Here is a 25,959-nt window from a genome sequence, read left to right on the forward strand (position 1 = left end):
ATTGCATGAAGTAGAATGGTTTATCTTCAATATAGTTCTGAGGGCCCAGTGACAGTTTGATACTGTGACGATCGCGTTAACATAAACGCGAATTTCTAAGGAATTGAAACAGCGCTTTCTAGTGGCACTACTGCACAACTGTTTCAAATTGCATGAAGTAGAATGGTTTCTTTTTTACAATATAGTTCTGAGGGCCTAGTGACAGTTTGATACTGTGACGATCGCGTCAACGTAAACGCGAATTTCTAAGGAATTGAAACAGCGCCTTCTAGTGGCACTACTGCACAACTGTTTCAATTCCATATAAATTCGCGTTTACGTTATCGCGATAGTAATAGTATGAAAATATTGAAAACTCCCACTAGGCACACCGTAAAGGTCCAAGTGAAGTGGAGGTTGAGCCAGAGTGTTTTAATAGCTTAAAATCTAACAAACGACCCGCTGTTTCACCCGCGGAGGTCCCGTTTCCGTGGTAATGCGGACTTATAATACTACGTGCTACACACTTATAAAGTAGCTTTCTACTAGTAAAGGAATTTCCAAAATCGGTTCACAAGATCCAGTAGAGTTTACCCCCTGCAACTTAACAAACTTTTTTTTCAAAGCCTTTACAAAGTACTAGCCGGCGCCTGGTGGTGTTACCTGCGTAGTTCCCATTCCCGTGAGAAAATGAGGATAAAATATAGCATATGACACTTACAGATAACGTGGCTTGATATTAGTAGATTTTTTTTAATTTGTAAAATGTATAATTCTCTCTCCACTTATAATTTTAAAATTTCAAAGTTCTTGTTTAAATTTTTTCTTTTGGTTTTTGTCAAAATGTGTGCTTGTGTGTTATATGTGTGTGTGTGTTATATGTGTGTTATAGTATTCGTACGACCTATACTTTTTGCATGCTGTGGCTACCTATAATTATGTAGTATGATAAATATTCTAATAAAATAAAATATGTCACTAGTAACTAAGATAATATGTCTTAACGGATTTTTTAAATATATAAAGGGTTTTGGATTTCCGAATGTCGACTGGGAGTGCATTCCATAGCTTAATAGCACGCATAGCAAACGTACACTTGTAAAATTTACTCCTATGGAAAGGCATACACAGAGTAAGAGCACGACATGTTCTTAGCTCTGATTGCACTCCCAGAAATGTGAATTTCTCCTTAAGATAAGGAGGATATTTTGGATTAAAGAGCACACAGTACAGAAGAGAAAGTACATGCAGATCCCGGCGACGGCGAATAGGAAGCCACTTGAGTTTCTGACGAAATTCAGATATATGGTCATATTTGCGAAGGCTAAATTAATATAAACCGAATTGCAACATTTTGAAGTCGCTCAAGTTTATTAAGATAGTCTACAGTCAAACTAGGATTGCTTGCGTCCGCATAATCGAGAACAGAGAGTAGGAGAGAATTTGCATGATCCAGATCCATTTGGAATGATCCAGAGATCACCTACAAAATTTACAAAATTTACCTCTTTACTAAGTATAGATTAATACATGTTAAATTGATATAAATAGATTGCTATACAAGTTGACGTTTAAATAACTTGTTCACGGTTGATATAATTAGCTTTACGTAGTTATGTAGATACCTATACGTAATAACGCGGCGATTTGTTGAACGCCTCGCCAGGGAAGGTCAGTGTATACCTATACAGCCTGATTTTCAATAGACATCCGGCGCGAAGAGGCGGTCTTGCCTTAACTCGGTTTTATAAATAAAAATTAAAAAATAAACAAGTGAACAAAAAGGTTTTATAACATAAACATATTTATAAATAAATACAAGTGGTGTATGCGAACGCGTTCGATTAATTTGAAAAATATATAGTAAACAGCGGCTAAAAGAATATTTAATAAGGTTTTATGTGTGTGATTTGAACAATAAAATACAAGCAATACAATTTTGTATTAAAAATATAAAGTTTATTTAATTAAAAAAGTTTTTTTAAATTTTAAATTATAAAGTGATTAAAATTATGTGTAAACAAAATAAGAAGTGAATATTGAATGAATAAGAAATGAAATAAATTGTAAAAGAGAAGTTTCGTTAATTGATTTTTGTGACAGTATATTATTATAACAAAAATTAAAAAAAAAATAACACAAACCATTCATAGAAAATTATAAGGGGAAGGGCCTGGATATACTATGTATATTAAGCATAAGAGCCTTGATAGCCCAGTGGACATGACCTCTGCCGCCGATTTCAGAGGGTGTGGGTTCGAATCCGATCCGGGGCATGCAACTCCAACTTTTCAATTGTGTGCACTTTAAGAAATTAAATATCACGTGTGTCTAACGGTGGAGGAAAACATCGTGAGGAAACCTGCATATCACAGAATTTTTTTAATTATCTGCGTGTGTGAAGTCTGCCAATCCGCATTGGACCAGCGTGGTGGACTATTGGCCTAATCTCTCTCATTCTGATGATGATTAGGCCAATGATGATTAGGCATTGTCATTGTACCCGCTATAAAAAAGCCTCATGTTTATTTATAGTTATTTATTTATATCGAGTGATATGGAGGACGCAGTGCACATTTAGTTTAATATTGTGTTTATTGTATTGGGGCATTCCTCCTCTGAAATGGCTCGACCGATTTTAATGATAGTTCTTCTAAATTAGGTGGTTAAAAAAATAATAAAATTAAAAATTAGACGATATTTTTAACGAAGAATTTTACATTTTTAGTAACAGGCATACTTGAATAGATGTATTTTTAATTAGATTACATAATAAATCACATTAATAAATTATAGGTAATATTGACATATAATGGTCAATCTAATTAAGTGCAATAATTAATTTTATTAAACTAGTATAGCATGTTACGAGCAATTAAATAAAGTTACAAGAAAAACAGGTTGCACCTCAAGTAACCACCAATTAAAGTTGAAAAATCCACTTAATTATATATCAAAGAAACCGAGAATTTTATTGTATTTAATAATAGGTATTTTAAATTACGTATGTGTCTATCACAGAACAGATCACCATTTCCCAGAACATGCTAGGCCCACGTTTTACTTATGTGAGCTACTAGCCGACGCCTTGCGGTTTCACCCTCGTAGTTCTCGTTCCTGTGAAAATACGGGAATAAAATATAGCCTATGACACTCACAAATAACGTGGCTTTCTAGTGGTAAAAGAGAGAGGTATCCAGAGATGTCCTCCTACAAAACCACAAACTTTACCTTTTTATAATATTAGTAGAGATTATGCCCTTCAATCCGAGGCATGTTTAGACCCATGTGCCTGTAATATCTGCTTCTTTCTGCTTCTTTCTTCTTCTTGATGTAGCGGCTCTGCAGGTCTTCACGAGGTCCCTGTATCGCATTAAGCGCCGCCTGTAATATCACTAGCAACCATACCTTTGAGATAACCATACCTAAAATGTTTCAGATAGCATGGGTACGGTGACAGTCGCCTGTATGACGTTCATAATACGTACTATTATCACGATAAACTTTCAAGAGTGAAACGAACTGTCACCCGCACCATCCTACATAAAACTATAGCAACAATACTTGCCATACAAAAATGGCTAGTATTAGTTCAAAACAAAAAAAAAACCGTGGGTTTTCATTTTGGCAACCAACTTTGAAATTATTTTTCAATTTTCCTTTTTTGTTTTTTTATTATTTTCCTTCACCAATGGAATGTCATATTAGCAACGAGTAACATGGACTTATTTTTATCCTCGAATTCCCACGGCGGCGACGCTAACTACGGTTAGTAAGGCTTCCTCTAGTATGTTATAAATTAACTATCATTAACAACCCATATTCGGCTCACTGTAGAGCACGAGTCACATCTCAGAATGAGAGGGGTTAGGCCTTAGTCCACCACGCTAACCAAATGCGGATTGGCTGACTTCACACACGTAGAGAATTAAGAAAATTCTCAGGCATGCAGATATCCTCACGATACCTTCACCGTTTGAGACATGTGATATTTTGCATGCCCGGACCGGATTCGAACCTACGCCCTCTGAATCGTAGGCAGAGCTCATATCCACTGGGCTACCACGTCACTCTCATTATAAATTAATACTGCGTTGTAATGAAATAGGGTCTTTTTAATGTAAACTCATGTGATTGCTACTTATTTTCAGAATAATAAAAGTTATATAATTTAATAAATTCATTTTCATCGCAACGAACATATTTATATATAAACACTCTCAAATAAATAACAAAAATTGTTAGTGAATCTAAAAGTGACAGTAATGAATAAACTAAACACAACATATAAAACAAAATGCTGTGAATGTAAAAAAGTCATTTTAATGTAAAAAGTGTTAAGTGTTGAAATAAAAAAAAATGGGCGACGTGGAAGCTCAAGTACAGTCAGCAACAAAAACAAATGAAAAGTCGCGTGTGAACTTATTCCTTCGCACAATATTCCATGTGGTGTTTTGGGTGTGGTTTGTGGGAGTTTCGTCGTTCGGATGTGTTATTTGGTTTACAATAACCGATGAACAGTTACAGCATCCGATATTGAAGGATCTGAAGATTTTGACACCGTTTTTCTTCACGAATTGGAATTTGGTAAGTATTTTCTTTCATTTATTTGTCTTTTTTTTAATTTTTAACAATATTAATAAAATACAAAATATTATACAAAACACTATTAAAAATTCATAAAAAAAAATTCAACCCTCCCGCTGCGATACATTTAAGTACCCAAACAACACTCCTGCGGTTTTTTTCGACTGTACCAACGAGTACGAGTAAGATAAAAGATAGAAGATATTTTAGACTGGAGAATTACGTTGGTTGTGAGTGTCATTTTATTCCCGTATTTTCACGGCAACGGAATCTACGTAGGTAAAACCGTGGGGCGTCGACTAGTATATAAAAATTTTCCTATCCAATCTTGATGAAAAAAGCCTGTATTAAGTTCTCAGAGTTTCAAGACTATAGTCGACAAATAAACAAATATTTAATTTGCTTTTACTTTTTTTATATCATTAACAACCCATAATCTGCTCACTGTTGAGCACGAGTCTCCCCTCAGAATGAGGCCATAGTCCACCACACTAGATTGGCATATCCAAAGGCGAATTGGCAGACTTCACACACGAAGAGAATTAAGAAAATTCTCAGGTATGCAGGTTTCCTCACGATGTTTTTCCTTCAACGTTTGAAACATTATTTAATTTCTTAAAATTCATATATCTGAAAAGTTGGACGTGCATGCCTCGGACAGGGTTTGAACCTACGCCCTCTGAATCGAAGGCAGAGGTCATATCCACTGGGCTATGTCTCCGTTTTTTTATAAAACAGTTAGATTATACTAGAAGGTACTAGAAAGTTGTAACTTGGCATAACTTCGTACTATTAAACACTCCGAAAAAGTCATAAAATAATTAATATATGGTTGTTAGTAACAAAAGCCACCATTCACAATTATATGGCTTTTTTATTGAGATCTGACGTTTGCAAAAACCAGGCAAAGTCGCGGTTGCTTGTTAGATAATCTTTTAAATAACCTTCAAAAGACAGGTCCTGTTAATATTTATGACTTCCTAGATCACAGTCCGTGTGTAATATAAACTAAAAAGTAATGAGACACATATAACATCGTAAGCTATAAAAATGTATCACATTACATTTTAGCGTTCCTTACACTAATAATGAAGGCCAGAGAATACGATATCACTTAAATAACCCATTTTTTGACGGCCTACGTGGCGCAGTGGTGTGCTCGGTGGACTTACAAGACTGAGGCCCTGCGATCTCCGAATGGCCCAATTCAGGTTTTCTTAATTGGTTCAGGTCTGGCTGGTTACCGACAAAAGATTTTGCGTTCCGGTGCGATGTAGTGTAGGAACCGAAAGGGGCGTGAATTTTCATCTTCCTCCTAACAAGTTAGCCGGCTTCTATCTTAGATTGTATCATCACTTACTATCAGTTAAGGGTTAACTTGTCAAGAATAAAAAAAGTTATAATTCTTGCCCAGTATTAAAATAAATAATTTATCATAATCGGTTCAATAGATCTAGAGATATTACTTTACCTCTTTATACTATTAAGCTATTAGTATTGATTAAGCTTTATAATCTTACTTTAATTTTCAATTATCATTATTTATATAATGAGTATACATAAATAATTGCAGATTGACCTTTGCGTTTAACAATACCACAGTAGATATAACAAGCAGTACAATAACTCGGCCGTATTTTTGAAATAAATACCTACAGCCGCGCGCTCCGTAAACATGTGATAGGGCTGCCCGCCTCCAGCATTTTAATTACATTTGCCAACTTTGTGTTTTCATTTAGGTTTGTGATTGTAAATATACTTTTTTTTAAATAAACAAATAAAATACTTAGTAAATTGTAGTAAAATAGGAAGTGATCAATAAAATGCGTGTTGTTTTTTGATTCATATATTTATTTTGGTGATGCCATCATGGTAATACCTATTACCACCACACTAGGTGACCAAATAATAAAAAATCGGTCAAGTGCGTGTGGGGCCACGTGCAGTGTAGGGGTCCGTAGATTATGTTAGCACTTTAATCCCTTATGTAATGCACAAAAATACCAATAACGATACCCCTACACTATAGAATAGACGATAAAAAATTGATCCTGACTTGGCATGTAGGGAAGGAACTACAAAAAACAAATTGAGATTGACCGGGTTCGCTAGTAGTTTAATAAAAAAATCTGGATAGGTATATTAATATCAGCTGGCTCTTTACTCTTTTTATTCAAATACATTAAAGTATGAGCAACACAATAATGTTGTTAAATTCAAACAACTTCTTTTCTTAACTTCTTTATTACATTAAAATACAGGTATACAAAACATATATGTCATAATATTTAAATCTATGTATTACATAATAATCAAAGAAAACAACCTAAATGAAGAAGTTAATAAATAATTATTTAATAATATTATATTACCGTTTACGTCATTTACCTATTTACACAATTTTATCATTTAAGCATTTATTTATATATATATTTTTTTTAATTATGCCTTTAGAATACAAAATATTAATCAAACTTTATAAAAATAATAACTTTTTTCCTAGTCGTCATAATTAAAAAATCCAATACACTGCGCTCGTCACCGCGGCACAGTCGCAACGGTCTTCACCCCACGATCACCCCACGTACGAGGTGCGTAGGTATAGCTCGCATTTCGACCTTTAGTATGAAGTCCAACTACTGGTTATACTGTAACAATACTCTAGATATATACGAGTAATCTGTAATAGAGCCAGAACCTTCGTTGAATCAATTACCTAACTGTAATTATTTGTAATTACTGCTTACGTAACCCGTCGTTATGTGGTTAGTCTATGCTTCGGATTATAAAGTCCTAAATTCAAATCCTAAGCCGTTATTCGCACGAGAATTTTTTTAGCTTGGAGCCGGTGAATGCGTTACGAAAAAAGTAATCAGGCGAGACGTTGACAGGGAAAGCTAAAAAAGTTACGGAAACAGGAACTATGCGGTCAAAACCGCGGTGCATCTATTAGTTTTCCGTAAGGCATCGTGCCATAACAGTGCAAAATTAAATAGGTATTGATGAAATCCTTGAAAAGTTAAAACATGGTTGTAAAAAACTGTTTGCACGAACATTAACATGATGTTGCTTGTTTGGTAGATACTTTATAACTCTCAATGCGTAGAGACATTTTTAATTTGCGAATAAATTATAAAAAATATTATAATTATAATTATAAAAATGTCAAAAACAACCGCATTGTTGACAGTGAAAACTGTTTTTCATGGTGTCGCTTTCTTGTCTATGGTGTACGTATCTATTTTTGGTGTGTCTATGTTAATGGGGATAAAGGATGATGGAAAAACCCCCGTAATACTCGTGGATACGAAGACATATGCAGTTGGTTTCCTCACGAATTGGAATTTGGTAAGTGATACATTTTCCTTTTTTGACGATTTTGTTTTTCTTGCTGAGTTTGTTGTTATAACTCACGATTTCGGGAGTCGGTCTCGGACGGACAATACACTCAGGCAAAACACCTGAACGGCCTTCTAAGCCGAGGTCCGATACCCAGAAGACGCCTTCCGAGTGGTTCCGCTCATGTCTTCTGATTCTGCCTTCGGGCGATGCTTCTGCCTCGCCCAAAACCCCCAGTGACGGTTAGGTCCTGTTAAGGAGTCTACTGCACTGACACAATAAAAAAAAATGTAGGTGTACAGAACCCATGTGATTGTATGACTCACACACTGGTTAACCTTTGGACCAATGAAGCAGTTACAACAAAGAAGAAGGTCCCATGATACTTGACCCCAAGTCCTTATAATATCACTCGCGCACATTTTAATGTATGTCTGTTTTATCCGAATGTACTAAACCAATCCATTTGAAATTTAATACACATATGAATTGATGCGACCCAAATACAGGGATGCATCGCGAATAAGTAAAATTTTAATATAGGGGGCACTTATGGGGGGTAAGATGAAAAGTTGAAAAAAAAAACTTTTACAAACTAAATCATGTGATACATCAAATGAATGGTCTTGAGGATGAGAATTTTAAAATTAATTGATTATGATACACGACTACAACCAGCGCCGGCCCGAAGTAAATTTTAGAATGGAGCGAGATTCAATTATGGCGCCTCTCCTGTTTGCTCCTATACCTATACCAATAATTGAGAGTGCAAAGCAAGTATGGAATGTGAAGATCTCGACCATACTCTGGACTGACCACATTCTCTGGAGTGTCCAACATTCTTTCCTATTTAGGCGCCCTCTAGGATTAGCCGTAAGGGCGAGCCGGCCCTGACTACAACTCACGTGATATTAGGTCAGATTACGGAAACTAGTCGGGCATACTCCAACCTAATATCACGTGAGTTTTAGCCGTGTTTCATAATCAATTAATATGAATAACACTCACCATAGTTTAAATTCTAAAATAGGATTTTAAAAATATTTTTTATTTCGCATTATTTTGCTTCTGTAGTCGATGCACTTGATACTTGACTACTGACATGAACTATAAAATCTCAAATTTTTTTTTAATGTTAACCATTGACTACAATCTCACCTGTTGTTAAGTGATGATACAATCTAAGAAAGCGGGATAACTTGCTAGGAGGAGGAGGATGAAAACCATATACCTTTCGGTTTCTATCGTACCGGAACGCTATATCGCTTGGCGGTACGTCTTTGCCGGTAGGGCGGTAATTACCATGGGCGAAGCCTCCTACCAACCAAACTTGGAACAATTAAGAATACCTCAATCGACACAACCGGGGATCGAACCCAGGACCTCTGTCCACGGAGTAATTTTATATTAATATCATGAGGCTTAGCACTTTTGCCTCAGATGGTCACATGGCGCCGAATTGTTTAATGTGTTAATTTAATTATAGTGTATGTGTTATAGACTATGGTTACCTACCACTTGTCATCAAGTGAACAGCTTCCGTCAATCATTAGTGTAAATAAAACTTGTTGAAATGTTGTTGTCATTTTAAAATACGCTTCTTGGTTAAGGGGTTTGCCCGAGTTTCAGCGGCCGGCGGAACCCTATTTTTAGCCCAACATTTAGTTAAATAAATATTTGTCCAGACTTCTAAAGTTTACAATTTTTTTTAGGAGATTTCCTGTTCTTTTTGAATCTTTTGTCAAATTTGAAATATTTTTAATAGTTTTTGAGTTATAAGTCAAAAACCGAACCCCTTTTTTTTAGTTAATTGTTTATAACTTTTGCAATTTTTGCGAGCGGGCCTTCAATATTTCCTAAAACTATCTACATTCAATTCCGAATCGAATGACACCGTAACCATTTTTATATGAGACGGAGAACATTTTTTCTACTAAAGAGCACATGTGAATTAGACTATTGGGCCTAGTGTTTTTCAGATAGCATGGGTACAGTGACAGTCGCCTGTATGATGTTCATAATACGTACTATTATCGTGAATCGCGGCAAATTTTCAAGAGTGCAACGAACTGTCACCCGCACCATCGTACATGAAAAGAACTATGTAAAATTGTCAATTATAACATTTTATTAAATAATGAGAGCCGTGATAGCTGCGATTTCGGAGGGCGTAGGTTCGAATCCGGTCCGGGGCATGCTCCTCCTACTTTTCAGGTATGTGAATTTTAAGAAATTAAATATCACCTGTCTCAAACGGTGAAAGAAAACATCGTGACAAAACTTGCATACCAAATTTTATTAATTCTGTACGCGTGTTAAACCTACTAATCAGCATTGGGCCAGCCTAACCCCTCTCATTCTGAGAAGAGACTTGTGCTCAGCAGTGAGCCGAATATGGATTAATAATGATGATGATGACGAATTATAATAACATTACTCTGACGTATCATGCTTGTAAATAAATGAATTTAGACTTTTGACTTTGACTTTAATAACGATATGTTTGTCATCCATATCGATATTTATTTATAAACATAAAACATAAATATAGGTGTTTTATAGCGTTTTAGCTGCGCGTTACTTCATGGTACGGTTTTTTCCATAACAACCCGTTTCGGAAAATCACCTAATCTGACCTAACCGGAACCGACCTTAGAAGCTGTATAAAATGACCATCTCAATGGAACGCGAATTCCGCGGAAAAATGTTAATTGTTATTATTGACGTCAAGATTTGACAAAACATTCTCTTATGACGCCCTTCAAAAATGAAAAAATTCCGTAGTCTTAACGAAGTAGGAACCAGTATGCATTAATAATAATATAATGCAGCAGAAAAACTGGAACTGGTACGTACCGGTTCCAGCTTTTTCTGCTGCACAATATGCCTCTCTGACCGAGAGTTACTTGTACCACGAAGACCCTTGGCCCTTGGGCTATGGAGTCGTAGTGCCAAATTTTTCCGAACTATTTCACCGCGGTTAGTTGCCTCTAAAGGTGACAGAAGGGCTGTGCTAGTTAGCCACAATAGGGATGATGACAGTTTTTTAAATTGTATATAAATTAGGAGTATGCTAATAGTAAAGCAATTCTGTAAAAGTAACAGGGTACTTACTCATCAGGGTAATCATTACTTTCGGAGCTACAGGGATTTAAAGGGTCAGATTTGCGGCGGTACCGCGGATCCCTGAAAAACGCACCATACAAAACGGTACGAACTAATGATGTCGTAGGTACATAATGATCGTCAGATTTGTATGGACGTTCAAACAAACTTACTAATATCTTTGTTATTTTTGCGTTTATGTTTATGGTTTATTTATTAAAAAATGTCACATTTAATGTAAGGAAGCTAAAACTGTATGAATTTTCATCTAATTACGATAAAAGATTTTTTTCAATCTAATAAATTTTATCTAATTTATTTTGCAAATATCCAGACAATCATCAATCAATGGTCAATCAAAAGGTCAATGTAAATAATCTTTGCTTTTTATATATAAAAAGCAAAGATTATTTACATTTATTTACCCAAATGTATCATAAAAATCAATATATTTAAACCTAGTCATCATCCCCATTGCCTTGCCATCATTCCACGTGACTGGATTTCGGCAATGAGCCGATATGAGTTGATAATGATGATGATGATCATCATTATCAACTCATATCGGCTCATTGCCGAAATCCAGTCTCCTCTCAGAATGAGAGGGGTTAGGACAATAGTCTACCACGCTGGCCCAATGCAGATTGGCAGACTTCACACACACAGAGAATTAAGAAAAAAAACTGGTAGGCAGGTTTCCTCATAATGATTTTCCTTCACCGTTTGAGACACGTGATATTTAATTTCTTAAAATGCACACAACTGAAAAGTTGGAGGTGCATGCCGCGGACCAGATTCGAACCCACACCTTCCGGAATCAGAGGAAGAAGTCATATCCACTGGGCTATCACGGCTTTTTCCACGTATGGGCATGGTTTGTATTATTATTAAGATATGTTAGCATAATTAACATTGTATTCTTTCTCAATAAAAAAAATAACTACCTAAAAACAAAAATAAATATTTTCGTAAAGGAAACCAAGTGTACCCAGTACCTACATAAAAAAAAAAAAAAAATAAGCCTTTCTTGCTGTTGTACCTACATACGTATAAAATGATTAAAAAAACCTAAAAGGAACCTGATATGAATAAACCTGATTTCCTGATTGAGTTCAGAATTTGATAGATTATCACATTCACAGATTAATAAACATTAAACTTATCTCAATATTTTACTAATGCATTCTAATAAATACATTTAACTGATAACTTAACTATCATTATTACGTGTTACGACATTTAGTGTTGCTAGATTATCAAAAAAATATTTCCCCTTTTTGTGGGAGCCAAGAATTTGTGTAGGAATGAATTTTCTCTTGTTATGTTTTATGGTTATCATTACTACTTTCTTATGAAATTTTAGTTATGTAAAATTACAATATTTTATTATGTATAAAACATTAGACTCACACTCTAAAATCAATGCATTTATTATGAATATGATTAAAAACATTACATATTGTTTTCTTTTTATTTCATAATGAACATAGTAATATAATCAAAGTATATTGACGTTTTACAATTTTTGTTTCCTTTTAAACTTGAATGTCTTGATTTGGTTGTTTAATCGAAAAATTAAAATAGACTACGCGCCACGAAACAAGTCCCGCACACGCTCATTGCCATTTAGTAATGGCGGTCATTTGTGTAAATTTTAGTTCAGGTTTTACCCACGGGACTTCTTTCGTGGCGCGGAGTCTAGTGCTTGATGTAAAGTGTTACTACAAGTATAATGACGTCATAATATGTATATAAAATTCTCGAGTTATGATGTATGTTACCATAATTTTGTATTTTTCATATCCCAAGTAATATTTTTTGTTACTAGAAATATGGCAAAAAAACGTTTGCTGGGTCAGCTAGTATAGATATTTAGTTTTCCCTGTCAACGTCCTTTTGTTTTGCAGGATTACACATTTTGTAATGTATTCACCAACTTACTACCCGAATAAAGCGTATGTAAACAATATTTACTTCAAAAAGTTATGAACTTTGTCATTGTAGGAACTTACTAGTTTCTTTGCTGTTGTAAATATCATTATGCCGTTTTGTTCCATCGACGTGTGTGAGTTTTTGTGCCGATTGTGTTGATTTACCGAATGCCGAATCTAGTGAGAGTATAGCAATTTTTGTTTCTTTTCTTTATCTATCCTAATATTATAAAGATGCAAAGATTGCTAGGTTTCAGGGGGTAATTTCTTGATCTACAGAACCGATATTGAATTTTTTTTACCTCGCAAGCTTCGCTATTTTTAAGTATCATGGGTTATATTTTAGTCCTGTTCTCGGTAACGGAAGTTACGTAGGTGAAACCACAGGGCGTTTGTTATGCTATTATACTAAAAGTTGTGTCTTCTAAAGTTTTGTAAGATTGTATAGGGACAATCTCTGGTTTTACTCAATCGATTTCTTTACAATAGAACACCACTTTAATTGTGGTTGCCATAGATTATATGCTATCCCTATATCCGTACTGGAACGGAGGCTTCTACGCGTGTAAAACCGCAAGACGTCTGCTCGTATTGAAAAAAAATCAGTAAACAATTCTATTGAATACTCATTATTTTTCTTATTCAGTTACAAATTGGTCATCATTGACTATTGAAATGACGGTATAAATATTACTGGCATAAACAAAAAATAAACAACATAACACAAACATGCACAATGCTATGATTTAATTTTATTAATAACTTCAAAAATACAATTCAAGTTTACGAACCACACAATAATCACAGCTAAATATTATTAAATTGTTTTACAAGCTTATGAACAATTTAAAGTTATCCTTGAAAGGTTTTATGACATGAAAAGTTAAAATACGGAAATAAAGTACTTGTTGGTTCTTTTAAAGGCTATCAACCCCTAAAGGCGTACTCACACATGCATAATTTTTATTATAAGATTCGTTAAATTGTGAATACACATAAATCGATTTTTATATAATTTTATCACAAAATTGATAAAATTATAAAAAAAACGATTTACAATGAATTATGTGATATAACTAAAAAGTGTCACAAATATTTCAACGTTAAAAATCTCATTAGTAAAAAAAAAAAGTCAATCAAAATTTCTATTTGTTATAATAAATGAATTGTTTATTTAATTGTATAAGAATTTAAAATAAATTCGACTCAAAAAGGTCTGAGTTACGTTTTCCTTAAACCACCTAAACTAAATCAATCTATTTTTAAATTATAAGAAAAACTCCGTTTTAAGCATATTTTAAAAATAAAATATCTTTAAGGAAACATTAACTTGGCCACGTCTTCCATTAATATACATTATGTATAATAATTATTATTATATTTAAAAATAATAATATTATTAAAGTGCATATAAATAGTCCTGCAAAGATCCATAACATCACGCGAAAGTTTGTGTGTAAGTGTGTATGTTTGTTCCTCTTTTACGCTGCGGATACTAAAGCTTTTACTTAAATCTATACTAATATAATAAAGCTGAAGAGTTTGTTTGTTTGTTTGTTTGTTTGTTTGTTTGTTTGATTGATTGATTGAACGCGCTAATCTCTGGAACTACTGATCCGATTTGAAAAATTCTTTCAGTGTTAGATAACCCATTTATCGAGGAAGGCTATAGGCTATATATTATAACTGTATTCCTACGGGAACGGGAACCACGCGGGTGAAACCGCGCGGCGTAAGCTAGTAAGTGGAATATAATAGCGGAAAAATCCATGATCCCCACGGGATTTATAAAGAACTGAATTCCACGCGTACGAAGTCGCGAAAGTCCGCTAGTATTAAATAATTATAAAAAGGAACTCGAGCCTTTCGCTCCGACATAGACTACAAATTAATCATTTTTTACAATTATTCTTCAAATTTATTTTTATTTTTAATTGATTTACTTAAGAAATTATTAACAAAGGTTTTTTTTTCTTAGTGCTCGTAAGTGCTTGTCGGCTTTTCTTAGCACTGCATATTCTTCTTTTAATATATAATATATAATAATACAACCATACTAATTTAAAAGAAATAAAATTAACATTATAAATAAATGCGGGTATAAAAATAATAACAACAACGCAGAGACGAGTTCATCAGTACGTCCGTGCGCATTTTCTAAGCAATGGTAATAATTGAACAAAATAATGGGAAATTGAAGTTTGTAACCGGGAACACTGCGCGATGAAGCAAACAAAATATCTACCCTCAATTAATAGTCGCCCTAATACAGTACTGGCGGGCGTCTATTTAGTTTTTAGTTTAAATTAATAATTATAGTTAATAATAAATTAAATAATATTAATAAATATTGATTAATAATTGTTAAAATGGAAGAATTGTGGAAAGATAGCAATATATTTTATAATGTTTTGTGTTTTTTGATTACGGAAAATGAAAAGTTATTTGACAGGAGTGATGCAATTTTGTATTGGCGCACAGTATTTCATATTATGGGTATTTTGCACCACGTGTACATTGGGTTGTTCGCTAAAGGGTTGAATATTCAGAACCACCCACACCCGGATATAAGAATACTTCATACTTACGGCCCTGGTTATTTGACCGGGTGGAATTTTGTGAGTACCTTGTTTATTTTATAGATCAGTGACAGTAATGGTAAAGCATGCTAGTTGCGATTGGGTTTTTAACCGTTTTTTTATAGTTCGTTGGCAAGTTAGTCCCTTAATCTAGACCTCATTTGATATTATGTGACGATACAATTTACATTTATATTTTAATTTAGGCTGGTGGGAGGCTTCGGCCGTGGCTAGTTACCGACAAAGACGTACGTGTAGAAACCGAAAGGGGATCCTTTTCCTAACAAGTTAGCCCGCTTCCATCTTAGATTGCATCATCACTTACCATCAGGTGAGATTGTAGTCAATGGCTAACTAGTAAAGAATAAAAATTAAAAAAAAACTGCAGGACCAGACTTCCTTCCGTATAGGTGATGGGATACGGAGCTTAGACAGACCACCACCCTGCTCCAATGCGAGTTTGCAGTGTTCATCATTATCAACCCATATTTGGCTCACTGCTGAGCAAGAGTCTCCTCTCAGACTGAGAGGGCTTAAGCCAATAGTCAACCACGCTGGCGGCACGGATTTGCAGACTTCACACATGTAGATAATTAGTTAGAAAGTTGTGCAAGTCACGATGTATTTCTTTCACCGTTAGAGACAAGTGATATTTAATTTCTTGAAAAAAATGCACACAACTGAAAAGTTGGAGGTGCATGCCTCGGACCGGATTGGAACCTACGTTTTCGTCGAAGGCAGAGGTCATATCCACTGGGCTATCAAGAGCTGTCGGTCTAAGGGTGATTATATATAACTCTTTGAGATGATAATGATAATAACCGGGGCTTAACGTCTTCTCCGAGACTCGGTTGTGACATCATCAACTTCCCAACTCCGAGTATTTTTACTGAAAATTACTCAGAAGTAAGAAAATCTCAGCATTTTCATCCAGGACTCGAAATTAGGAACTTGTGATCCACACAGCTCTGGACCAACGGAACAGTTTATTGTAGGTACTTAGATTTCTTTTTTATTCTATGGCAAGTTATACCTTGACTGCGATCCCACCTGATATTAAGTGACAATGCAGTCTAAGATGGGAGCGGGCTTACTTTGAAGAGGTACAAGTTTATTCTACCCATACTTCTGACGGTTACGCGAGATCGAACCGATAAATTGGCGGTACGTCTTTGTCTTTAGGGTGGTAACTAGCCACGGCCGAAGCCTACCACTAGACCTGACCTGAGCCAGTTAAGATAATATAAAATCCCGAGTGCTGAAAATTGAACCCAGAACCTCTCTGTTGAGAACTACCGTACTAACAACTGCGCCAGAGAGGTCGTCGTGTTAGACTTAGTTTAGGTACTTTAATTGAAAAAAAAAACATAAAAAAAAAGATTAAATGGATTTAGATAATCTTAAAATTTATCCTCTTTAAAACAGAGATAATATGTCTGGTTAATAAAATTAATTTTAATTATCTAAATATGTTTTTAGATAAATTTTAATCAAATTTCCGCGTTCTTTAAGAAATTCACACTTAATCACTGTTTGCCAAACTTGTTGTCCGCTGTGAAGTTATTTGGAACTAGCCATTGCCCGCAGTTTTACCCACGTGGTTCCCGTTCCCGTGAGAATACTGGCTAAAATATAGTCACAAATAACTAAAATATAGTCACAAATAGCTAAAAGAATTTTCAAAATCGGTTCAGTAGATCCAGAGATTACCCCTACAATACTTCTTTACCTCTTTATAATACCTAGACTAGGAGCTCACTGTTAATTAAAGTATTAATAATAGCTTGGTAACTTCGTTCGTAATACTCCCGATGGTCCGCGTGGGAGCGTGTAGCGATGAATGAAAAATCCACGACTGATGCACCTCACTTCCCCGAACGCACGATTTCACGCCCGCGCAGTCTTTCCCTCCGTCGCCCGCATATCATGGGTGTGTCATCAACGAACTTGCCAGACAATAGCAACTGCGCCTAAGGAAGTCGAAGTTTAACTAACATTGATTAGACATAAAGGTTGCACAAAATTAATAATACTTTAAAAAACAAACATTACATTTTTTTTTCAATTTCTAAGCTACTTAACTAAAGCTTTACTTTATTTCAAAATGTATCATTTTAATACGAAAATATTGAAAAACTATAGAATTACCAAAAAAAATCTTTTAATAGGTATAATAAAGGCGATTTTCTTTCTGCAGTCACTAACTCTTCGAAAACTAAAATAACCCTAAACTCGCAAAATTGTGATGGATTTTTTACAATGTTTTTTTGGACCTATTACGACTATGTATTATCAAGTTTGAAACTCAAGAAGTAGCGAAAAAAATTTAAAAAAAAGAAACCGTGATAGACTTTTTTCTATATTTTTCTTTTTGTTATATCATTAAAAAAAAGATCCTTTAAAAATGACATACTGTATATTACAAAACAAGTACGTAATTAACAAGATCCCTTTGTTTTTATTATCAAGGAAACCCGAAACAGTTTCCTCGTGATACTAGGGTGTCGTAACGCCCTTTATCACTCGTTATCTCGCCCTATCATTCCTATCACGCGTGACTGAAACGTGACGAACTTTGTCCGGTTGATAGTAAGGGTTGCGTGACTGCACTGGTATTTGCGCGCGATTTCGCTCCCGTTAATTATTTATATTAAACTAGCGGACGTCCGCGTGGAATTTAGCTTTTCACAAATCCCTCGGGATCAATGGATTTTTCCGGAATGAAAAGTAGCCTATGTGTTAATCCAGACTATAATCTATTTCTATTACAAATTTCAGGTAATTTGGTTCAGTAGTAGCGGTGTTAAAGAGTAACAAACATCGAAGCATCCATACAAACTTTCGCGTTTACATTATTAGTAGGATAGGATTAGTTTTTGTGGCTTAAGACATTTATTGTTTCAAAAGGAAATAACATTTCACTTATTTGAAACTTAAAATATAAATTATAAAAGTTACAATTTATACAGTCCCGCAGTTATATGTCCCGCAATTAATGGATAAAACGCAAATTGTAAATACTAATATCAGTTTGATGCGATGCGTACGATGCGGATCTGCCTTTAGCGGACGTCTACTAAACTACCTACCTCCCAGATGCCAATCTGTTATATTTCAACTCAGACTAGCGTATTTTTTTTGCGCGTTTTAGGTCGTTTCAGCATACGCGCTTACACGCACACTACATTACGTTACGTTTCAAAAAACCGGACCCCCAAAAAGCGGGCATATTTTGTACTAGCTGACGCCGCGCGGTTTCATCCGCCTGGTTCTCGTTCCCGTAGAATACGGGGATAATATATAGCCTATGGCCTTCCTTGATAAATGGGCTATCTAACACTAAAATAATTTTTCAAATCGGACCAGTAGTTCCTGAGATTAGCGCGTTTAATCAAACAAGCAATATCAATTCAGCTTTATATATTAGTATAGAAGAAGTATAGAAGTATAGACACGAGCTGAGAAGCGCGTCAACACTCGAACAAGTTGAGCGTGTGCTAAAAGGCGCGCCTACACGCGTCTGTATAGTCTGAAACGGCTCTTATATATTTAGATTAATGGGATTCGTATACAGTTAATTGTTAGGATATATTTCTATAAGCTTAAGTTGATAAAAACTTCGATCTCACGATGAATAGAGAATATATGAGATATGCTTAACACTAAAATGTTTGGCACAACATTTTCCTCTTACATGACGTCAAGACTATTTGTTGCGATTTATATAGCTAAAACCTATATACTGTTAAGTCTGGTTCTCAGACCAGATACTATGGACATGGATCTATGTACTTGTATCGCACCCAAATTCATCAACTTAATTGTCTGTAATTTGGGGGAAGGGGGGTTTAGTCCAGATAACGCCACGGAGCTCGTCTTCTGCCTTTGAGCGATGATTCTGCGCTCCCCAGTAAAAAAAGTGCTCCATAATTTTCCAGTGTAAACGCTGTAAATTTTTACTGGAACTTTTGGAATACTCTCTCTCTCTCTCTCTAGTCGGTCCCTCATGACTGAGGATCGTGACCACCTTGGCGAGTCATCGTTTGGTTTACAATGCTCCTCCGTCGAGTACAGTCGCTGGTCATTTGGACGGCACTGTAAAAGATGCGAGCTCCTGCTTCCTTTAGAAGATCGGACCATCGGGTTGGTTTGCCTTCCACATTTCCCACCACAATAATTTTTTCCAAGTTTTCGTTCCTACGGCGTGTGATATGTCCAAAATAACTGAGGATGCGCTGCAGACAGATGGTTGAGAGACGTGTTTTAATTTGAAGCTTTGAAAGAATTGATACATACTCGAATTGGAATACTCATTGGGCATTAAATAGATTCCCGTCACTGTCCATCGATTCAATATTGATAGTAAAAAAAATAGGACAACAAACAAACGGACACATACACATATATCGCTATTAATGAGTGCACTAGACGGAAAGGTCGCGTTGATAACTCCGTAGAATCCGTCTGAGTCAATAATTTAACGTAATTGTTTACGATTTAAAGTATTAGATAGATCAATACAGTTTATTACACTTATAATTATACTTTTTTTTTATTCGTTATAAGTTAGCCCTTGACTACAATCACACCTGATGGTATGTGATGATGCAATCTAAGATGGAAGAGGGCTAACTTGTGAGGATCAAAATCCACACCCCTTTCGGTTTCTACACGACATCGTAACGGAACGCTAAATCGCTCGGCATGTCTTTGTCGGTAGGGTGGTAGCTAGCCACGGCCGAAGCCTCCCACCAGCCATAACCCACAATTAGCTCACCCACATGAAATTTTTGTGTTGCATAGTTTTGGCGGAAATTATTTATTGAGATAAATTTACTCGACAAAAAGTAATTTATCCCAAAAAGTACAACAGTAGATTTTTGGATAAACAGAGTTTCACGCAAATTCCGCTAATAATTGAATTGAAGTTGGTTGTTTTCCTGAATTTTCTTTTTCATTTTTCATACTTAATTTTTGAAAAAAATACGAAATTTTCATACTTTCCATACGCTTTGCATGATAAACTTTTGAGCGATAGCTCTTTGGATTAGGAATAAAATTCGAAGTTAGAATTTTCTTTTAAAAAATGCAACCATTCCATCAGTATTTTCTTATGACGTTGTCGCGTCAACTATCATCAGTAAGCCAACTTTACTGATAACCGTTTTTTTTTGAGTTAACTTTTTATGGAAGGAGTTTCCTTTAAAAATAAAGCAAAAGAATAATATTTTAAGCAAGTTTTGGTACAGGAAAGGGTTTTTTTAAGTTTTTATCGTAGAGGAACACGGTCTATGTATTACTATAACTTACTTAGTAAATTATGTTATTTTTCCAGACGTTCCAGACAATTTTCCTGGGTCTATCCCTGGTAAATGATGTGCTGGAATGGCTGGACAAGCAGAGCAGCTCACTCGGCACAAAGATCAAGTACTGGAGGGATGTGATATTCTGCGGGATGGTGTTACCTTTTACTATGGTATGTTTATGTTTACCAGATGCACCTCATTTTAGGACGGAACTTATGTTTTCTGACGAAAGTCTGTAGTTCTTTTCCCCACCGCTGAAAGCGAAAAAAGTATATAACCATTTATTCGTTCTATCATATAGTCTACCAAATTTAACCCTTTAGTAACTGCAAATTTAGCATCCCGGGTTCCCCTACTATAAAGTACAGAAGACGATGAATAGCGGCGAAGCGATAAAATCGAAAATATCGATCTCTCTTTTTCGTCCCATCGCAACAAAAGAGAGTGTGTCGTGGTGCGCCTAGCCGTTCTGAGTATAGGCAATGTTCATTTTATGTGGCTTTATGTGGCTCTGTAGATTTTCGTCGTCATCAACCCATATTCGGCTCACTACTGAGCTCAAGTCTCCTCTCAGAATGAGAGGGGTTAGGCCAATAGTCCACCACGCTGGCCCAATGCGGATTGGCAGACTTAACACACGCAGAGAATTAAAATAATTCTCTGGTATGCAGGTTTCCTCACGATGTTTTCCTTCACCGATTGAGACACGTGATATTTAATTTCTTAAAATGCACACAACTGAAAAGTTGGAGGTGCATGCCCTGGACCGGATTCGAACCGTCACCCTCCGGAATCGGAGGCAGAGGTCATATCCACTGGGCTATCACGGCTGTAGATTTTAGGCGCCATGAACAAATTACAACTATTTTAATCTTTCACATTCCAGTTCGTATCTGGAATGTTCTGGACGGTGTATGCCATCGACCGCGAGCTGGTCTTCCCGAAGATCTACGACTCCGTGGTGCCCTGGTGGTTCAACCATTGCGTGCACACCAACATCATGGTGGTGCTGCTGGTGGAGACGCTGCTGCAAGCGAGGAGACACCCCACTAACCGGAGGCTGGAGATGATTCTGTTCTGGAGTGTCGCGTTGTCATATGCCGTTGTGTATGTTGTTTTATTTTTTTTTTATTTATTTATGTACTGGCGGACGCCCGTGACTTCGGCTGTGTATAAATCGATGATCGATCGATCGATAAGAGCCGTGGTAGCCCAGTGGATATGAACTCTGCCTCCGATTCCGGAGGGCGTAGATTTGAATCCGGTCCGTGGCATGCACCCCCAACTTTTCAGTTGTGTGCATTTTAAGAAATTAAATATCACGTGTCTCAAACGGTGAAGGAAAACATCGTGAGGAAACCAGCATACCAGAGATTTTTTTTAATTCTCTGTGTGTGTGAAGTCTGCCAATCCGCATTGGGCCAGCGTGGTGGATTATTGGCTTAACCCCTCTTATTCTGAGAGTAGACTCGAGCTCCGCAGTGAGCCGAATATGAGTTGATAACGATAACTGATATAATGAACGATTTATATTAAAAAAACTACAACCCTTTAGGGGAAGAATTTTGAATAAAATTATATTTTTAGTATTTTTCTGGTAGTACCATACCAATATTACAAGTGACTTTCAATACAAACATTCGAGCTCTAATTAAATTACTTACTATCGCCCCCTTTTAATTTTAGTTTCAGGATAAAGAGTATAAATAACCTTCTTCGCGTTATGTTCTAAAATCATGCCAAGTTTAATTAGAATTCATTCAGTAGTTTCAGGGTTACGCCCGGTCAACAAAAACATGGACAAACAGACAGACAAAAAATAATAAAAAAATATTAGGCTTCAGTATTGAATTGGACCTGTTACAGTTTTTTTTTTATAGAAGATTAGATAATTATTTGATTACTTATTTGTATTTTTGTATCCACAGGTATTACACCATCTATTTCGTGACCGACCGCTGGTTGTACCAAGTGTTCGGCGTGATGAACTGGTGGCAGGTGTGCTTGTACCAGCTCTTTATTTGGGCCATCACCTACGTTTTCTACATCATACAATTCCCCATCAACAGACTCGTTCATGGGGCCGAACCTACCATAGACAATAATGAAGAAAAAGATCCAGTTGATGACAAAGTACATGATAACGGAAGATCATTGAACCCTGAAGAGAATGGGAAAGTTGCAGCGGATGGTTTGCCAGGGGATTCGTGGAGTTTGAAGTTTAGGAGTATAAAAAATAATACCGAAAATTCCCGTTTGTGATTGTTATTGGGAATTAGGGATGTGGCGGCTTATCGCTGATCTCTGTCTGTAATCTATCGTTATGTGAGCAACGGTGTTATCAACTCAATGTTATATGAGACAAAACAAGACAAAAATTGAAAATTTTGAAATACCCCCCGAAGGTCATGCAGAAAGAAAACAAATGTTAAACTACAGAGGGGTTAAAAAGTTGAAAAAGTGTCTAAAACTATCATATCGGCCATTTTTCAAGAAATACATTTATATTTGAAAAATGTTACTTATAACATAAAATTGAAAATTTTTATAAACGCCCCAAGATCATGAAATTATTAATTACACTCTCGATAAAGTCATCAATATTCTCTATCAGTGCGCTTTCATTTGAGACCTCACTCGAGTATATTTGCATTCTGTTATTCTTCTCCACTTTCTACCCCCAGAACTTTTAAACGGCTCAACCGATTTTCATCAAACATGTCTGAGGACACTCGCACATAAGACACCTTTCATACAAACAAAACTTAATTGAAATCGCTTCATACGTTTGGGAGCTATGGTGCTACAGACACTGATAGACAGACAGACTTATTAATTTTTAAACAAGTTAATTATACTTATTATTAGGTGTGAAATTACTAACTATTTATACCATCATTTTTAATTTGTTTGCTGGTAAACAGTACGCATCGAGTAGGCTTGTACTATAGTCATCATCACTATCAGCCTATTTCAACGCCTACTATTAGGCCTCCTATAGGCGAGAGGATATGGAGCTTAGACCTACCACGCTGCTCCAATGCGGGTAGGCTTAGAGTTAAGGTTTCATAAAGATCACTACCAGATGTTAATGAAAATGATCAGGACAGATGGCTTAACGTACTTTCCGAGGTGCGGGGTGTAACTTTTTGTGAGTGTCCTAGGCTATATTTTATCCCCGAATTCTCACAGGAACGGGAACTACGCGGGTGAAAGCGACACACATTTTAACAGACTTTCAAAGGAGGAGGTTCTATGTTCGGCATAAGTATATTATTACATTAAATTGACATATTTTTAAAATGATGATCCTGTTTTTAGTGTAAATACATAATTTTAACAATCTACAATAATGTTTCTAAGCAAGTTAACGGTAGATTACACAAGGAGAAATGAGATTTAATATTAATTAATATTTTAAATAGAGATCTAGTGATCATGGTGTGTTATAATTAAAGTGAAATAGAAGTCACAGTTCCTTGAGTTTTATGATCGAGAGCAGTGATAGCCCAGTGGATATGACCTCTGCCTCCGATTCCGGAGGGTGTGGGTTCGAATCCTGTCCGGGGCATGCACCTCCAACTTTTCAGTTGTGTGCATTTTAAGAAATTAAATATCACGTGTCTCAATCGGTGAAGGAAAACATCGTGAGGAAACCTGCATACCAGAGAATTATCTTCATTCTCTGCGTGTGTGAAGTCTGCCAATCCGCATTGGGCCAGCGTGGTGGACTATTGGCCTAACCCCTCTCATTCTGAGAGGAGACTCGAGCTCAGCAGTGAGCCGAATATGGGTTGATGACGACGAGTTTTATGATAATAACTAGCAGGGTTATTATGTAACTCGGTGTACCATTCAAACAATCAGTCACTACGTCGTTTTTCATCGTATTTTCGGTTTTGCTACCACCTAACATTGTTTTTACAACGAAATGACATAATTATCGTCATTTTATGTAAAATGGCATTAGTATAGTAGTGTTAGTAGCAAGTAGTAAATTTATTTTAACGAAAAACTGGTATTTACGTAATTTCGTTGCAATGTTAGATAATCATAAAAACAAAAAATCACTACCACTTTATGTGAAATGGCGCAGTCAATGTTATTTCGGTGAAATAACTATGTTTAATGTTAACAAAACAAAAATAAGATGAAAAATGATGTACCTACAGCCTTTCTTGAGGAATACTGTTTACCAACAAATAAAAAACGCATGTCATTTCATAACTTATTTATTTTAGATTATGTATGGTTTGTTTATAAAATGTTATATAAAATTTATAAACCATATCTAATTGTTCTAAGCTTATTAATCGAATTTATTTTCATTATTTTGAGAAAAAGTTAATTACAATTATTATTAGGTGTGAAATGACTACTGAGTTATACCCTCATTTTGAATTTCTTTGTTGGCAAACAGTACTCATTAAGAACGGCTGTTTTATAGTGACTCATTGTTTGAATGGTACATATTTAGGCCGCAGAAGTAAACGAAGCCAAAGTTGTCAGAAATTAGTGTACGTACAAACACATCTTTTTTTAAAGAATATTTGCCATATCTTTTAAATATGACCAATATTTTCATTCCCCTCCAAGTAGTCGGGAAAGACTGTATTAGGAGTGGGTACGACAATAGACCAACGGGGCCAGGATCGAACCACCACTTCTCGGTAATGAGCCCGACCTCTCTTACCGTTGAGCTATTGAGGCTCTAATAAGAGGCCACTACACACAGTTCTAGTTTATATTACGTTCTATTACTAATTTAAAAGTTGTCAATTTTGTGTAAAATCTTTAGCGATGTCTGTTCTGTGGGTCAATACATATAAAGTAAAATCTTTACCGCCTAAACCTGAACTGATTTGATTTTTTTTATCACCAATAGATAGCTACATTATCAGCGAGTAATATAAGCTATATTTTATCCCACGGGAACCGGAACTGCGCGACTCAAACCGCGGGGTGTCTGCTGGTGCAGGTAGGTAGTAATTAAAAGTATAATAGTTATTTAATAAGTAAGTGATATTTTGTACATTTTATATTAAAATATATTATAATAATTGCAATGTAATAATTATATGGTATTAATTATTTAGAAAATACAGAAATTAGAGACTGATTTGTATTTTTATT

The 25,959-nt window shown here is 35.6% G+C and overlaps 1 protein-coding gene across 3 annotated transcripts; it reads left to right on the forward strand.

Annotated features, from left to right (window-relative positions):
• The first annotated feature begins 1,639 nt into the window (after nt 1-1,639).
• On the forward strand, nt 1,640-25,945 carry LOC112053509 (androgen-dependent TFPI-regulating protein). 3 transcript variants are annotated; one of them, XM_052887137.1, is made up of 5 exons: nt 1,640-1,764; nt 4,225-4,566; nt 20,856-20,996; nt 21,713-21,933; nt 22,755-25,945. In XM_052887137.1, exons 2-5 carry the CDS (start codon nt 4,339-4,341, stop codon nt 23,086-23,088), a joined length of 924 nt encoding a protein of 307 aa, XP_052743097.1. In that variant the 5' UTR covers nt 1,640-1,764; nt 4,225-4,338; the 3' UTR covers nt 23,089-25,945. The 3 variants fall into 3 exon arrangements, with proteins under 3 accessions (XP_052743097.1, XP_023948795.2, XP_023948716.2); XM_024093027.2 differs by lacking the exons at nt 1,640-1,764; nt 4,225-4,566 and adding an exon at nt 7,695-7,914; XM_024092948.2 differs by lacking the exons at nt 1,640-1,764; nt 4,225-4,566 and adding an exon at nt 15,189-15,559.
• Nucleotides 25,946-25,959: the final 14 nt, after the last annotated feature.

This window comes from Bicyclus anynana, chromosome 18 (assembly GCF_947172395.1).
Source record: "Bicyclus anynana chromosome 18, ilBicAnyn1.1, whole genome shotgun sequence".
Taxonomy (NCBI): domain Eukaryota; kingdom Metazoa; phylum Arthropoda; class Insecta; order Lepidoptera; family Nymphalidae; genus Bicyclus; species Bicyclus anynana.

What these genes read in the sequence shown, in the direction of transcription:
- LOC112053509 (XM_024092948.2), top strand. Translation starts at nt 15,311, where the DNA reads ATGGAAGAATTGTGGAAAGATAGCAATATATTTTATAATGTTTTGTGT. An exon ending in ATTTGACCGGGTGGAATTTT is followed by an intron (nt 15,560 to 20,855) that starts GTGAGTACCTTG and finishes TTATTTTTCCAG; the next exon opens with ACGTTCCAGACAATTTTCCT. An exon ending in GCGTTGTCATATGCCGTTGT is followed by an intron (nt 21,934 to 22,754) that starts GTATGTTGTTTT and finishes TTGTATCCACAG; the next exon opens with GTATTACACCATCTATTTCG.